We start from the raw sequence: 14,553 nt of genomic DNA, 5'->3' as shown, positions 1-14,553 counted from the left end.
CCTTGAGAGACCATCCTTCTCAGATCATAAGTACATACGGTTCCAATACGCATTCGAACACTCTCCAAAACAATCAGTCTTCAGGAACCCCCGGAATACGAACTGGGGAAAGTTCAAGGAAACTATTGCGACACGGCTCGCGATCTCTCCGGGCATAGTAGAATCCGCGGATGACATAGAAAAGTCCATTGAGACCCTCTCCAAAGAACTGCTGGATGCGTACCACGCATCATGCCCTATATCGGACACGAGAAAGAGGACCAGGCCACCCTGGTGGAATAGGGACCGACGCAACAAACTAAAAGAATTCTTAAAAATCGTCAAGCCGGCGAAAGATGATATCATCAATGAGGAATGCAAAGTCCTACTTAGGGACTACAAGAAGGAAATACGCAAGGCGCAGAGAAACTCATGGAGAAACTTCTGCTCCAATATAGAGACTGCCCCGGAAACGGCTAGACTCCGGAAGCTGCTATCGAAGCAGCCAACCATACAGAGTCAGCTCAAACGCGACGACGGACAGTGGAATGATGGCACCGAAGAGGCCCTAACAGCACTAATGCATGCGCATTTCCCAGGATGCACTGAGGTACCCGATGCAAATAAGCACCAGGACCTAGCAACTGGCGAAGAGCATCTCCCAAACGGTCTAATATCCTCTAGTAGAATCCACTGGGCTATAGACTCCTTTGCGAGGATAAAAGCACCAGGACTAGATGGAATATTCTCAGCCATGCTACAGGCGACCAAGGAAGTGATCACCCCATGGCTCTACGCAATATATACAGCTTGTTTAAGCACGGGCTATATCTCTATCCAATGGAGGACCTCTCGGATTGTCTTCCTGCCCAAAGCAGGAAAGTGCAGCCACATGAGCCCCAAGGATTACAGACCGATAAGCCTCACCTCATTCTTACTTAAAACGCTGGAAAAGCTGCTGGACCTATACATTAGGAACGATGTAGGGAGACAACTGTCGACCAACCAGCACGCCTACACGAAGGGAAAATCAGTGGAGACGGCTCTACATTCGTTGGTAGCCACCATTGACAGAGCCCTAAACAATAAGGAATATGCACTTGAAGTGTTTGTGGACATATCTGGGGCATTCAACAACGTTAGCACGGACGCTATAATGGACGTTAGCACGGATCGCTATAATGGCTATAATGGTCGCTAGAAGCGACCAATTCGTCCCCCGCTATCAACTTGTGGATAAAAAATCTTCTAAGTTGCCGCCGGGTACAATCAGCACCGCTTCCGTGGTGAGAGGAGCGCACAAAGGCACTCCGCAAGGTGGGGTTCTGTCGCCCCTCCTATGGAATCTGGTGGTAGACGACCTAATCAAGAGATTCGAGAGGAAAGCACCAAAGATAACAGCTTATGCGGATGCAATAAGCATAATTATCACGGGAGTCTGTCCATCGACCCTCAGCTCGATCATGGAAACAACACTCAGGTAGATATGTGAGTGGGCGGAGAAGGTAGGACTCAATATCAATGCGGATAAGATGGACCTTATTCTTTTCACCAAGAAATACAAGGTGCCGCAATGGATCCCCCCGAAAATTAACAAAACCAGGCTGACCCGGAAAACACAACTTAAATACCTCGGCATTGTACTTGACAGCAAGCTGACGTGGAAGGCCAATGTAGTAGATAGGCCACCATAGCGCTATATTGCAAGACTTTGATGCACTATGTCCAGTACGTATCAAGTGGAACTTGCGACACCAAGCACGTGCTTGTTAATGTTAGCAGTTAGTAGGCGCGAGGGAAATTAATGGAAAAGAATGCGAGGAAACTACTACTGGCGTGCTGCTGGATTGGTTGCTTGCATGCGTACTAAGTGGGTTAAGATTAAAGTTTTTAGTTTTGGGAGGCTATCAACATTACAAGTTATGGTGTACAAATTATTGTAATTTGCACAAAGGACTCTAAAAGGTTCATGCAATTCAAAGGATGTTCTACAGTGGGGCGAAACTAATGGTAAAAAGCTAGGTCTCTGATCCCTATCCTCCCACTTTCGATGTGACTATCGACATGGGGACTGTTTCACGGAATAAATCTGTATGTCCAGCACAAGAAGTCTTCTGCTTTAGCAAGACGGATTTCGTACGGCTGAATAATTTCATAATTGATTACAACTGGTCCGATCTATACACATGCAACAGCAGATAATGATCAGGCAATAGCCGATCTTTTATGCTCAGGTTTTTCAAACCACTTACTCCAACTTAATAGACCCAAATCAGGCTTATTCCTACATCATCCCCAAATCGAACCAAATCTTCAGTCCTACCTTAAACGAAAGCTCTCTTCCTTTAGATCTTCATCGTGTAAGCCAGTTTTTTTGCCAGGTCCCGACGGAATACCTTGCTGTGTGCTTAGAAATTGTGCCGAAGCCCTGTGCAATCCCCTTCTGAAATTGTTTACCTTATCCTTAGATACCTCCCAGTTTCCCGTATTTGGAAGGAATCATTCGTCATTCCTCTCCATAAAAAAGGTAGCAAATTGGAGGCCAACAATTACATAGGAATCTCTAAGTTGTCGGTCATCCCTAAACTGTTCGAAAATGTTATAACTCCTCATCTGCAGCACATGTGTAGGTCAATTATTTCTCCATGTTAACATGGTTTTATTAGGCGAAGATCAATTACAACCAATCTTTTGGAGCTCACTTCCTTTATTATAAAGGGCTACCGAAATAACTTTCAGACAGATGTAATCTATACTGATTTCAGTAAAGCATTTGACTCTATTAACCATTCTCTTCTTGTTCGAAAACTCGATTTAATGGGATTTCCGATTGATCTTCTTAATTGGATCTATTGTTATCTAAATGGCAGGATGCAAAAGGTCATTTTTAAAAATAAACTATCTAATGTTCTTAGGGTTACATCTGGCGTCCCGCAAGGGAGTCATTTGGGTCCCCTATTTTTTACATTATTTATCAACGATCTTCCCGAAGTTTTGAGCAACTTCAGAGTACTTATGTACGCTGATGACGTCAAGAGTTGTGTGCAATAAAACGACGCTACTTGCCAGTCAGACTTACAGACAGATCTTAACAATTTTAAAACATGGTGCAGCGTGAACTTATTAAACTTAAATAGCTCTAAATGCAAGCTAATAACATTCTCCCGTGTCGTTTCTAAGCCTGCAACTTATACGCTGAACTGCTGCTCTTTGGAAAAAATTAATATAGTTGATGATTTAGGTGTCCGTCTGGATCCTAAACTTGACTTTATCGATCATATTTCGTGCATGGTGAATAAAGCCAGGGGTGTGCTTGGTTTCATTAAACGGTGGTCAAAGGAATTCAATGACCCCTATGTTACAAAATCTTTATATACTTCACTTGTTCGTCCTATCTTAGAATATGGATCCTGCGTTTGGAGCCCTCAGTACGGCGTCCACAGTAAACGCATAGAATCGGTTCAAAAGAACTTCTTACTTTTCGCTTTACGCGGTTTAAACTGGGATGCAAACCAGAGGTTACCGTCTTATTCTAGTAGACTCTTACTAATTACATTCATATACAACTTAATCCGTGGTGACGTGGAAAGTACTGACTTGCTCGACGCTGTCAAAATACAATTTAGGAAGCTTACTGCGTAAGCCTCTTGCATTCTGATAGGAAATACCAAGGGAACTGGTTAGTTTTTTGGGACGGAATTGGAAGACGTAGACGGAGCATTGGGCAAATCTGGCCTAGGAAGAGTAATTCCTACAGGCCGCTTTTTCTTTTTCGTACCTTCAAACTCTTTGACAACCACATACTGTGGCCAGTTTTGGGCAGAGCATAGAGTGCCAAAGACTTCGTCAGGAACATTTATCTTGAAAGACGAAATGTTCCTGGGGTAGGGAAATTTAAATTTTTCCACCTTAATTTTTTCCCTATCGACTTTTACTTTGCCTTGGATAAAAGCTATGACATCTTCCGATGTCTGATCAGGGGAAAGCCGAGAAACAAATAACTGTTTTGTTGGTGGAACTGCCGTAAGGGGTTTTGGCACGGCAGACTGAGCCGCCATACCACTTTCGGCCGGTAGTCCGGGCCTAATACCCTGGCAGGGACTGGGATTAGGGCTCTGAGAGGGCTGAGACAACAGTTGGGACCCCCCAGTGGACAAAACGGAACTGGGCAACACCGGGGGCACGGTCGCACCCGCGACGCATTCGGGTACCGAATCTTTTTTAGCGCTCGATCTCAGGACTCTTGGAATTTTTCCCGGGGTCGGGGGCAGAGTCGAGGGAGGCTGCTGTGCAGTGCCTATCACTGGTGGCTGGGATCCGCCAATATGCTGCCCACCAGTTGCGGTTTTTTTGCGCCTAGGAGACTCATTTAACAGCTTGAGGCTATTAAATTGAGTATCCAGCGTCAAGAGCATATTTTGAGTTTTGCGAAAACTCAATAATAGCTCTTTAAAACCACCCCTGGTTTGCCGCATAAAAGACATCATTTCCCTTTCCACCTCGCGGCAGGCCTCGCAGCAGTAACGTACGCCGATATTTTTGGCCACGTCATCTACTGTCCGTGCAACAACGCCAATGCACTTGGCATGTACTATGTTGTCACACAGCCAACAGGTGATGGTGAGTTCGCCGTAAGTAATATTTTTCTTACAATTTTTTGCGAAGCAGACCATATTATGGGACATTTTAAGGACTTACCACTGTACTTCCACTATTTAAGAGAGGGCGCAAGAGATTACGTGCAGCGGCACTTGATGAGCGGGGGGGCAAAGAGCAGGAGAGCGAGAGATAAGCACTGAGTAGAACCGTTTATAGCTGTCGCGGCAACGCAAACAACAAGAAACGCTAAAGGCACAAAAGGGAAAGCAAAAAGAGCAAAATGCATAGCAACCGCAGCAGCCCAAACTAAAATGCAATTTAAATTGAATTAAATAGTGAAGTGAACGGGGATTATTTGAAACACCAAATATTAAATGTTAGTAAACCCCGGAGGTTTTTAGGCATATTCTACACAAATCGGGAGCGCAAGAAAAAAACACGTCCGTTCACTTTGAAGGAAGAATTGAAGAATATGAAGCCGACTCAAGCAGTCCCGATCCTTCGAAACAAAAGTCAGCACCAAACCAAAAGGGTCTGACTTATGCTCGCCTCTGGCACTGCAGCTGTGTGCCATTTGGGCAAGACCTACCAAGCACAAGCTTTAATCGTCTCTGGATCCGAGGCGACGTTCATTTCTGAACGCCATGACAACCTCATGAAGTTGCCATTCCGCAATATCCAGACCCAAGTCTCAAGACTAAACCAATTGGTTTCCGCGAAGTCGACTAGGCTATGTCATTTCACAATTCGCTCTTCGAACAAGCCGGGCCTACAAGTAGATACTGAGCAGGCAACCAAATTAACTTAATTAACTTAATCATAGAACCATGCCACGTGTTAGGTTTATCTATAACCTAATCCGCGGTGACGTAGAAAGTGCTGACTGGCTGGGTCAGCTTAATTTGCAAGTGCCGAGTAGAAACACTAGATCCTTTTTACCATTAGTTTTGCCCCACTGTAGAACATCCTTTGAATTGCATGAACCCTTTAGAGTCCTTTGTGCAAATTACAATGATTTGTACACCATAACTTGTAATGTTGATAGCCTCAAAAACTAAAAACTTTAATCTTAACCCACTTAGTACGCATGCAAGCAGCCAATCCGGAAGCACGCCAGTAGTAGTTTCCTCGCATCCTTTTCCATTTATCTCCTTTGCGCCTACTAACTGCTAACATGAACAATCACGTGCTTGGTGTCGCAAGTTCCCCTTGATATGTACGTATTGCAAAACTGCCCTCCTATCCGATCCCCCAGAATTCCTTTAAGGACTTGCCCGGTCTCCGTTGGGCAGACCCGACCATTTTCGATAGCTCTCGAATAGACATCCTGATCGGGTCTGATATTTTACCGTCCGTGATAATGGATGGTACCCGAAAAAATATTTGCGGCTTGCTTCTGGGTCAAGGCCATATTCGGGTGGGTGTTGACGGGGCCGATCTCCAATGGTACTCCAAATCGGGTAGCATCCCTTCCGACTTAGAAGCGCCAAAGAGGCGATGAATCGCAAGACTCCTTTCCCCGATGTTCGAACATCCCTTTCCGTTGCTTTCCACGGCTGAGCCCGAGATCAAGGGCGAAGCCAAGTCGATACTACATCAATGGCAACACCTCAAGGCTCAACAGCAGCAGTTGAGTGCACGGTGGAACTCAACAAACGCAACAAATGGCAATGTCCGACCTCTAGATTGGCGGCTCCACAGAATCGTTTGTCTTCCCAGGAGCCGATGATTGCATTCTAGTTGGTGAGATCCCCACATAAAGAGCCCAGTCCATAAGTTCATACTCCTGGGGAGAATAAGAAATCATCCGCTCTAAACTTACAATAATTTTTTTTTTTTTTGTATTATCGCAGAACCCGTTTTCTACAATGGCTCCAGGTTTTCACACCGCCCAAGCCTTAGTTAGCAGCAGTGCTTATTGACAAGTACTGCTCGAATTGCCTCGCACAATCTCAGGAAACCTGCCGTAGCGAAGACGACTGCACATGCATGAAGACCAATCTTTCCGGCTGCCCATAACGCAGCTCGGAGACGACAAGGTCTGCTCTGAGCTCGAGGTCGTATTGAAGCTCGATTTCAGCTTGAAGATCCGAACTCTTATTAGGGCTCTGAGCGACGCCACAAGGGCAAAGTCCTGCTACATCCGTCTCGCGGATGAGCAATTCCACCGCTCGGCAACCATCTCCCTAGTAAAAAAAAAAAGCTGATCCAACTGGGGTTCCTAAAGCTTGACGATGGATTTCCCATTGCTCAGAGCACCGTTTTCGGCGAGCTCTTACGCTCAAGCTTTCGCTCCTGCTTGATTGCCCCTCTGTTCTTCTCGTCTCCCTCTCTTGTTGAGTCATGTATAAAATATTAGTTTTTGAAAATATTTTCAGTTGGTTTTTCACCTCGTTAAGAACTATATTTGTTGGTGCTTGATCCGGTTTTAAAAACACGAAAAATGTGATTCCTATAATTCGCTTCTATAACTTATATATATGTTCAAAAGGATTTTGTCGATATTCGTTTCTCAAAACGGCGTCTTGGAAGTAGCACTAGAAGATTTTCAACATACTGGTCTATAGCACCAACTAAAATATTTCCAAAATGTGTTTATTTTACATAGCAAAACAACAAAAAATATTCAAAAATATAATATAATATTTTAGTTCGTGCGATAGCGAAGATGTCGTTGACCATGACATCGGCAAACTGTTTTTGGAATTATATTAATATTTCAACTTAAAAACATATACTTCAACATTTATAATGATGATCTGGAGCAGAGAAAAAAGGATATCAGGATCTGGATTTCTGAGCTCTTGGAAAAATTTGGATCCGCTAAGGGGAGGTCAGGTAGTTTCCTTAGGGGACCTTGCAAAAGCGGGTTCGATGGAAGATTTTCAGCCAGTTAAGAAATGCAGCTCGGGTCTGGAGGGAGCGCGCATAGAAAAAGAACAGAGGTTCGTTGATTAATCGGCAAATGTCTGATTGAGACCGGAAACTTAGGCCTGGACTGTTGTGAACGGTAATTGGATTCGGCTTAGAAGTCGTCTAAACGTTGCTTCGGACCTTGGAACGATCAAGGCTCGGCGACACGAAAAACAAAGTGACCGAAGCCGAACCAAAGCGGAGATTACCCTCGTGTCCTTGATCCTTGTAACCGATTTGACTATAAAGTACTGACAGACACAACCTGAAAAATTTATATTTTAATATATCCACTGCTTACAAATGTCGTTAAGCTATCTTTTAAATGTAAAGGCTAGAGGCAAAATTATTACCGTCATACCACTCACCATTCAAAGTGGGAAAATCTAACTAACCTTTCGAAAATTGTTTGACTTTCCTAGAAATGACCGGCCTCAAGACTCTGCCTGTATCTTGATTTTTTTGTGCTCGGTCTCATTGTGGGAGCTATCTTTACAAATATAACAGAACTTTCAAAACCCTAAGCACGTTTCATTCCATTCTTAGCGTCATAGAACCTTAGCGGCCATAGAATCCACTCAACTATTTAAGTCATGTATTCTTCAATTCAAACTAGGAATGTCGGAAATATATCTAAATATCAAAATATCGATATTTTTTCTCTTAAAAAAAATATTATCATCGCGATATTTTTTGGGCAAAAATAGGCGATAATGATATTTTTTTGAGATGATATTTCCGATATTTTTATATTTGGTCACTCTTAAGCCAAACATGAAAAAAGAGACGCGTGTGATTATGAGTGCGGCAAAAGAATTTTATTCTGAATTCAATCGAATTACAGCGAAATGCACATTGTGCTTAAAGATAATTAAAAGTAGTGGGAATTCTTCCAACTTACTTTCCCACCAGAAAAACAAGCACCAAGATACTTTTTTAAAATGCTCAAAATGCAAAGTGCTGGGATGTACATACATATGTACATAAATTTCTGTGTGTGTGCGTTCTTTTCCGCGAAATTTACCGGTGTATGTCGTTTTACACATGTATGTATGCAAGTTTGTGCGTGTTTTCCAGATCTTTTAAAATCAAAATGCGCAGGCATATAGACATGTCTATACACGCACAAACTTGCATACATACATGTGTAAACAGACATATAATGTAAATTTTCGCGGGAAAGAATGCACACACACAGAAATTTATGTACATCCTAGCTTATACATACATTAGTGACAACTTAATTTTAGTTATGACAGACCAGCATGTAACCGAACGAGTTTTTCTTAAATCATTAACCCTCTAAGACCCAAGAGTGCCTCAAGGCACTTATTAGATAATTTGTATTATCTAAAAAACTGGGAGCCTTTTAAATTTTTTAATTACACTAGTCAATTCACAATAAACATGTGAACTTATGAGTAGAAGGTTTCAAAGCTCTCTGAAGCTTTATAACAGGACTTTTTTCGTGTTGTTTACATGCAACATGCATTCGCGCGCAAAAATTTTTGTGTGCTTCATATAGTGTTTTTTTGTCTATCAATAAAAGTGAAATATCTTCAAAATCAGCCAAATAAAAATTATTGTTCTAGAAGGTAACATATTAAATAATCCAAATCAAGTTGCATATTTGCAATTTTATAGAAATAGTGCGTTGTAGCAGTGATTTATCTTATTTACCCCTGTTCGATTTACAGGTAAACTACAATTAGTACACACTTTTTGAGGTCATTTTTGAAATTAAAAGCTACCATTTACCCCAAAAAATATAATTACACTTCGTTTTTTTTAATATTTCTTCGCTTGGGGCTTAGAGGGTTAAAAACTGATTTTTGTTAAATAAAACCACTTATTGGTCTATACCATATCCTTCAAAATGTTATTATTTTCTATACCAAGGATCGTAAATAAGAGTTGCTTGAGAGCGGGTATAATATTTGCATTTTAAGTTCGACGACTTTTATTCACAATTTAAATTCAAAACAGTCTATTATGTCTCAAATGGCCCTTATTTGATGTTAATGATTGATGAAATCAAATATAACGATTTTTAGGCTCAAAATCTACCCAAATTTTCAGAAACAGGAAATCTTTATCCAAGTTTTGCTAAAAATTAAAAAATATAAAAAAAAATCAATATATCGATATTTTTTTATGATATTTTCAAATATCATCGAGTGATATTTTTTTAACAGCAAATATCATCAATACGATATTTTTTAAAAAAACAACAACCCTAATTCAAACCGACAACTTCCAATTTGTCCCCAAATTGCCTCTTAACTTTCGAGTTTATGTAAAGGGCGCAACAAATTATTTTGTCAGTCCACTATGGGGAATTTTGCCATTTCTATGGTATTAAATAATAACTTTTAAACTAAGTAGTATATTTCGAAACGGTTTCTTTTATTAAAGTTATGGGCTCTCAAAAGGAAATTATTTTGGAAAAATGGGCGTGGTTCCGCTTTAGCTTGACGATTTTTATACCCTTGCAGGGTATTATAATTTCAGTCAGAAGTTTGCAACGCAGTGAAGGAGACGTTTCCGACCCTATAAAGTATATATATTCTTGATCAGCATCAACAGCCGAGTCGATCTAGCCATGTCCGTCTGTCCGTCCGTCTGTCCGTCTGTCCGTCCGTCTGTCCGTTTCTACGCAAACTAGTCCCTCAGTTTTAAAGCTATCTGATTGCATATAGTCTTCTATATACTCTCACTGCTATATATGTCAGAACCGGCCGGATCGGACGACTATATCATATAGCTGCCATACAAATGTTCGATATATTTGTAGAAAAAAAATTATAACTTGGCTGTTTTTCAATATTATTCCATCATTTTTGAGATATAGCCTTTTTATATTATTCCAGAATTTTGGTAAAAATTTTATGAAAATCGGACCACTATATCTTATAGCTGCCATAGGAACGATCGGGAAATTAATCAAAAAAATTATAACTTCGTTGTTTTTCAACGTATTTTAATCTACTTTGACACATGAGCTTCTGGTATTATTTCAAAATTTTGGTAAAAAATTTATGAAAATCGGACGACTATATCTTATAGCTGCCATAGGAACGATAGGGAAAGTAATAGAAAAAATTATATCTTCGTTGTTTTTCAACGTATTTTCATCTACTCTGAGATATGAGCTTTACTTATTATTATAGAATTTTGGTATACATTTTATGAAAGTCGGACAACTATATCATATAGCAGCCATAGAAGCGATCCGCAGATGTAGAGAAAATGTAAAGCTGGGAATGTATAACTGTAACTGTCAAACTGTAAACATAATAAGTATAGGTAAAATGGTATGTAACTCAGTTTAGTGTCTGTTTTCGGCATTATAATTTATGACATAAATATGAAAACCAATCTGCAAGGGTATACAAACTTCGGCGTTTTTTTTCTTTTTTAAGTATATAAGGTGATTTTTTCTTTTATAGCAAACAATATATTTTATAAACACAATAAAAAAAATACATTGTCTTCATTTTCAAGCTCTTCGTCAGATATGAAATAAAAAACGTAATTTTCATACTCAATTTATTCATAAAAGAGGTCCAGGCCTTCAAATTCGCTAATAACTTCCATTTGGCACTTACATTAATGCAAAAAAAAAATTGCTTTTGCCTTTTAAAAAGGTAAAATGATTTGACACATTAATATTTGTATGTAATGAACTTGAAAAATGTTTTTTCTTGGTAAAATTTGCTCGAAATGATCTGCAAAAAAAATTAAATTACGCAGATTGTGCGGATTTGTGCACATTGAGACAAATTGCCTTTTAATAAGAATGAATGCCTCTACAACATATATCGGACGTACAGCAATACAAAGACATGTATTTTTTATAGGTCTCTTTAAAGTTAAATATTTTCTCAAAAAAATTTAAATTTAAATATTTAAAGTTTGATAAAATGACTAAATACCATAAAAATGGCCAATTTCCACATAGTGCAGTCCCTCCAGTTACATCGGTAAGTACCCTTTAATTTAAGAGTTGAAGAGATCAAGAGCCATAACTTTGCGAAAAGTTTCGAAATTGATATTTTGATCAAATTTATCAGTGTTGATACACCGTATTTAAGCAGATGACGTAGTTGATAAATTCAGTTTTGAGACCAGTATAATCGATACATAGGCGGAAATATCACGATTTAATTGATTTTGCTTATGTATTGAACACGTATAAATTATTATAATCCATGCCAAACTTTCCTCTTATAAAATTTAATTAAAAATCCTTACCTTACAGCTGGCACTTCAAGAATATCCCATTCAACTGACATATAAAACTCGGACAAGTCGACACCAACATCAACAACGTTGCTACCAACTTGTTCATCCATGTGACGCAGATCGACCTAAGAAAGGGAGAGAAATTCATGTGTTATAATTATATATTATTAATTTTTTTTATATTAACATTCATTAAAACAGTGGGTAAATTATTCACATAAAATAAACTACGGATTTTAAATGTACTGATAACTAAACGGATTATAATTTTTCTTTTGTTATACATCGATTTTACATGCACTTTTTTTAAATTAAAAATTTTAAATATGATATTAAAAATAAAAATACCAATTATAAAATTTTATCTATACCATTTTGTATATAGTACTTAAAAATTAAAATGAGAAAAAATGCTATATTCAAAAAGAAACGGTTTTTATATAAAGGAGTTGTATAGGAAAAGTCAATTTAAAAGACTAATAAAACCAAAAACGTATTAAATTAACAACTAAAGATGACATGTTTTCCTTTGTAGTCCGACAATTTCGTACCCCTAAAGCTTATGATTTTACACAACAATTTGGGATCAAACAAATAATACATTTAGGCCACGTGCACACTGGCGGCCGAAAGTGGAGCTAACGGCTAATCTGATGAGCGAGCTTATCCACGGACAGCTTATCAGCGAGCTTACATTTTTGCAGCCGCGCACACAGAGAGCTGAAGCTGATGATGAAATTGATCGTTTTTCAACCAATATGACCTACGAATTTTTTTAATTTTTCAATGTTCAATGTTCAAAATATCCTATTAAAATATCATCCAGATCATAATGACATTTAAATTTTCGTAATCGGCCCACCCAGTTTGCCAGAATATTGTTGACAAAGTATGTTTTTTAGTGTACTTCGGCACCCTGTATCTCGGAAAGTTGATCACATTTTTTAGTTTAAGAAATATTAAAAAATACTTAATACTTTACTTGATAACTGGTAAAAAATTGAAATTTCTATGACTTAAGCGCTCAACAGGGAAAATTAAAAAAAAAAAAACAGTCCAATAATCAGCTCTCGTCAGCTGCTAACAAAATCAAACATGCTTGGTTGATCAAACGAGCGGAGCGGAGCTGAAAGCTGATAAGCTCGGGCAGATACAAATCATCAGTCCCGAAACAAGTTGTGAATAGTTTTAGTTGTAGTGAAGAACCGTTAGTATCGATTGACAGAACACTACAAAAGTTTTGGTCACTAGAGAAAATGCCATACCCAAAGAAAATTCTATGTGAAGACCATTACAGGAAGACTACTCAGGTATTGTCATCAGGTCGGTTTGAAGTTGGGCTGCCGTTCAAGTCTGATCCAAATGGGTTGGGCAACTCCTTTAAAGTTGCAAATCGTCGGTTTTTGTCGCTTGAGCAAATCATCCCTCATCAATGTGTTTTAAGGCCCCGGAGTACGTCTACAAAACTACGCGTCATTTTCGTTTTTCATCTCAGGTGGCCTTAAATGACACCCTGATGGTTGGACCGACAATTTAAGAAGAGTTGTACTCCACTCTACTCCGCTCCCGGCTGCATAGGTATGCCCTGACTGCCGATGTAAAGAAGATTTATCGCCCAGTAATGGTTCATGGTTAGAAAATGTTGAGTTAATCTGCGATTTTTACGTCGATGACATGCTAACTGGTGCTGCATGCGAAGAGGAGCTGAAGACATTCAAGTCTTAAGTGTCTCAGGTTCTTCAAACAGCAGATTTTGAATTGACAAAGTGGTGTTCGAACTCACCTAAGGTCACTGCATCTGAGAGCACAGTTAAGTCTATACCTATCTCGGATTCAGAGTCAACTAAGGTGTGAGGAATATCGTAGTTGCCCAATAAAGATGCCTTTCAGTTAAAAATTGACACTCCTATCATGGGTGTCCGAGCAATAAGACGGAACATACTATCAGTGACTCCCTTCGGCTTATTAAGTCCCATTGTAAATAAAGCAAAGATCCTATAGCAGGAACTTTGGCTTAATAAGATAGATTGGGATGAATTTGGAAACAGCATGGAATGTGCTAAAAAGCACCCTGTCTAAAATTGATGAGATATCTATTCCTCGGTTTGTGCATATTGACCCGATGTCACCGGTACAATTACATGCCTTTGCCGACGCATCCATGATAGCTTATGAAACTTGCGTCTAGATTCGTAGCAAAAATGCCAAGGCTATAAAATATCGTTTTGACTTCAAAGTCCAAGGTAGCGCCGATCAAGACCAAAACGCTCCCTAGGCTTGAGTTATGTGGCGCTCACCTCGCAGATCTCTGCCATAGAGTCAAACCCTTATTAAAAGTCCCTATCGAACAAATAGTATACTGGTCGGATTCTGAAGTTACTCTTCGGATTCGATCTCATCCATCTTCGTTGTCGACATTCGTTGCAAATAGGGTAGTGGAGACTCAAGAACGGGCAGTCAATCTGGTTCACTGGACCACCGTTTCTGAAGGACCAAGGGGAAAACTGGCCCAAAAATGCGCATTTCGAGCTGGATGAGGAAATCTGGCTTCAGAAAGTAAGGCAGACTGCGGTCAGACTGACCGCTGCGGTGCAAACGTCTGATTTGCTAGTTGTCATCGAGGGATTCTCGTCACACAAGCTGCTTAGAGTGTTCGCTTATATGTTCGGCTTTATAGGAAAATGCAAAGACAAGAGTATAGTTTTCGAAAATACTCTGTCACCGACTGAATATAATGAAGCTTTCCATAAGAAACTTTTGCACCATTCTAACTTTCATGTTGGCCCTGGAGCACTTGTGAGAATCCCACGACAGCGT

General features: G+C 39.7%; 1 protein-coding gene across 5 annotated transcripts in view; it reads right to left on the bottom strand.

Annotated features, from left to right (window-relative positions):
* Positions 1–14,553, bottom strand: part of nAChRalpha4 (nicotinic acetylcholine receptor alpha4) — a 511,483-nt gene that overhangs the window by 186,147 nt on the left and 310,783 nt on the right. For all 5 annotated transcript variants that reach the window (XM_070286891.1, XM_070286893.1, XM_070286892.1 and 2 more), the window contains one exon: positions 11,746–11,861. In XM_070286891.1, the coding sequence (XP_070142992.1) occupies positions 11,746–11,861 (116 nt within the window). The remainder of the gene's footprint in view (positions 1–11,745; positions 11,862–14,553) is intronic.

The sequence above is a fragment of the Drosophila kikkawai genome, chromosome 3R (genome assembly GCF_030179895.1).
Source record: "Drosophila kikkawai strain 14028-0561.14 chromosome 3R, DkikHiC1v2, whole genome shotgun sequence".
NCBI lineage: Eukaryota > Metazoa > Arthropoda > Insecta > Diptera > Drosophilidae > Drosophila > Drosophila kikkawai.
Note: the sequence above shows the minus strand (reverse complement) of the source record. Positions and strands in the feature narration are given on the sequence as shown.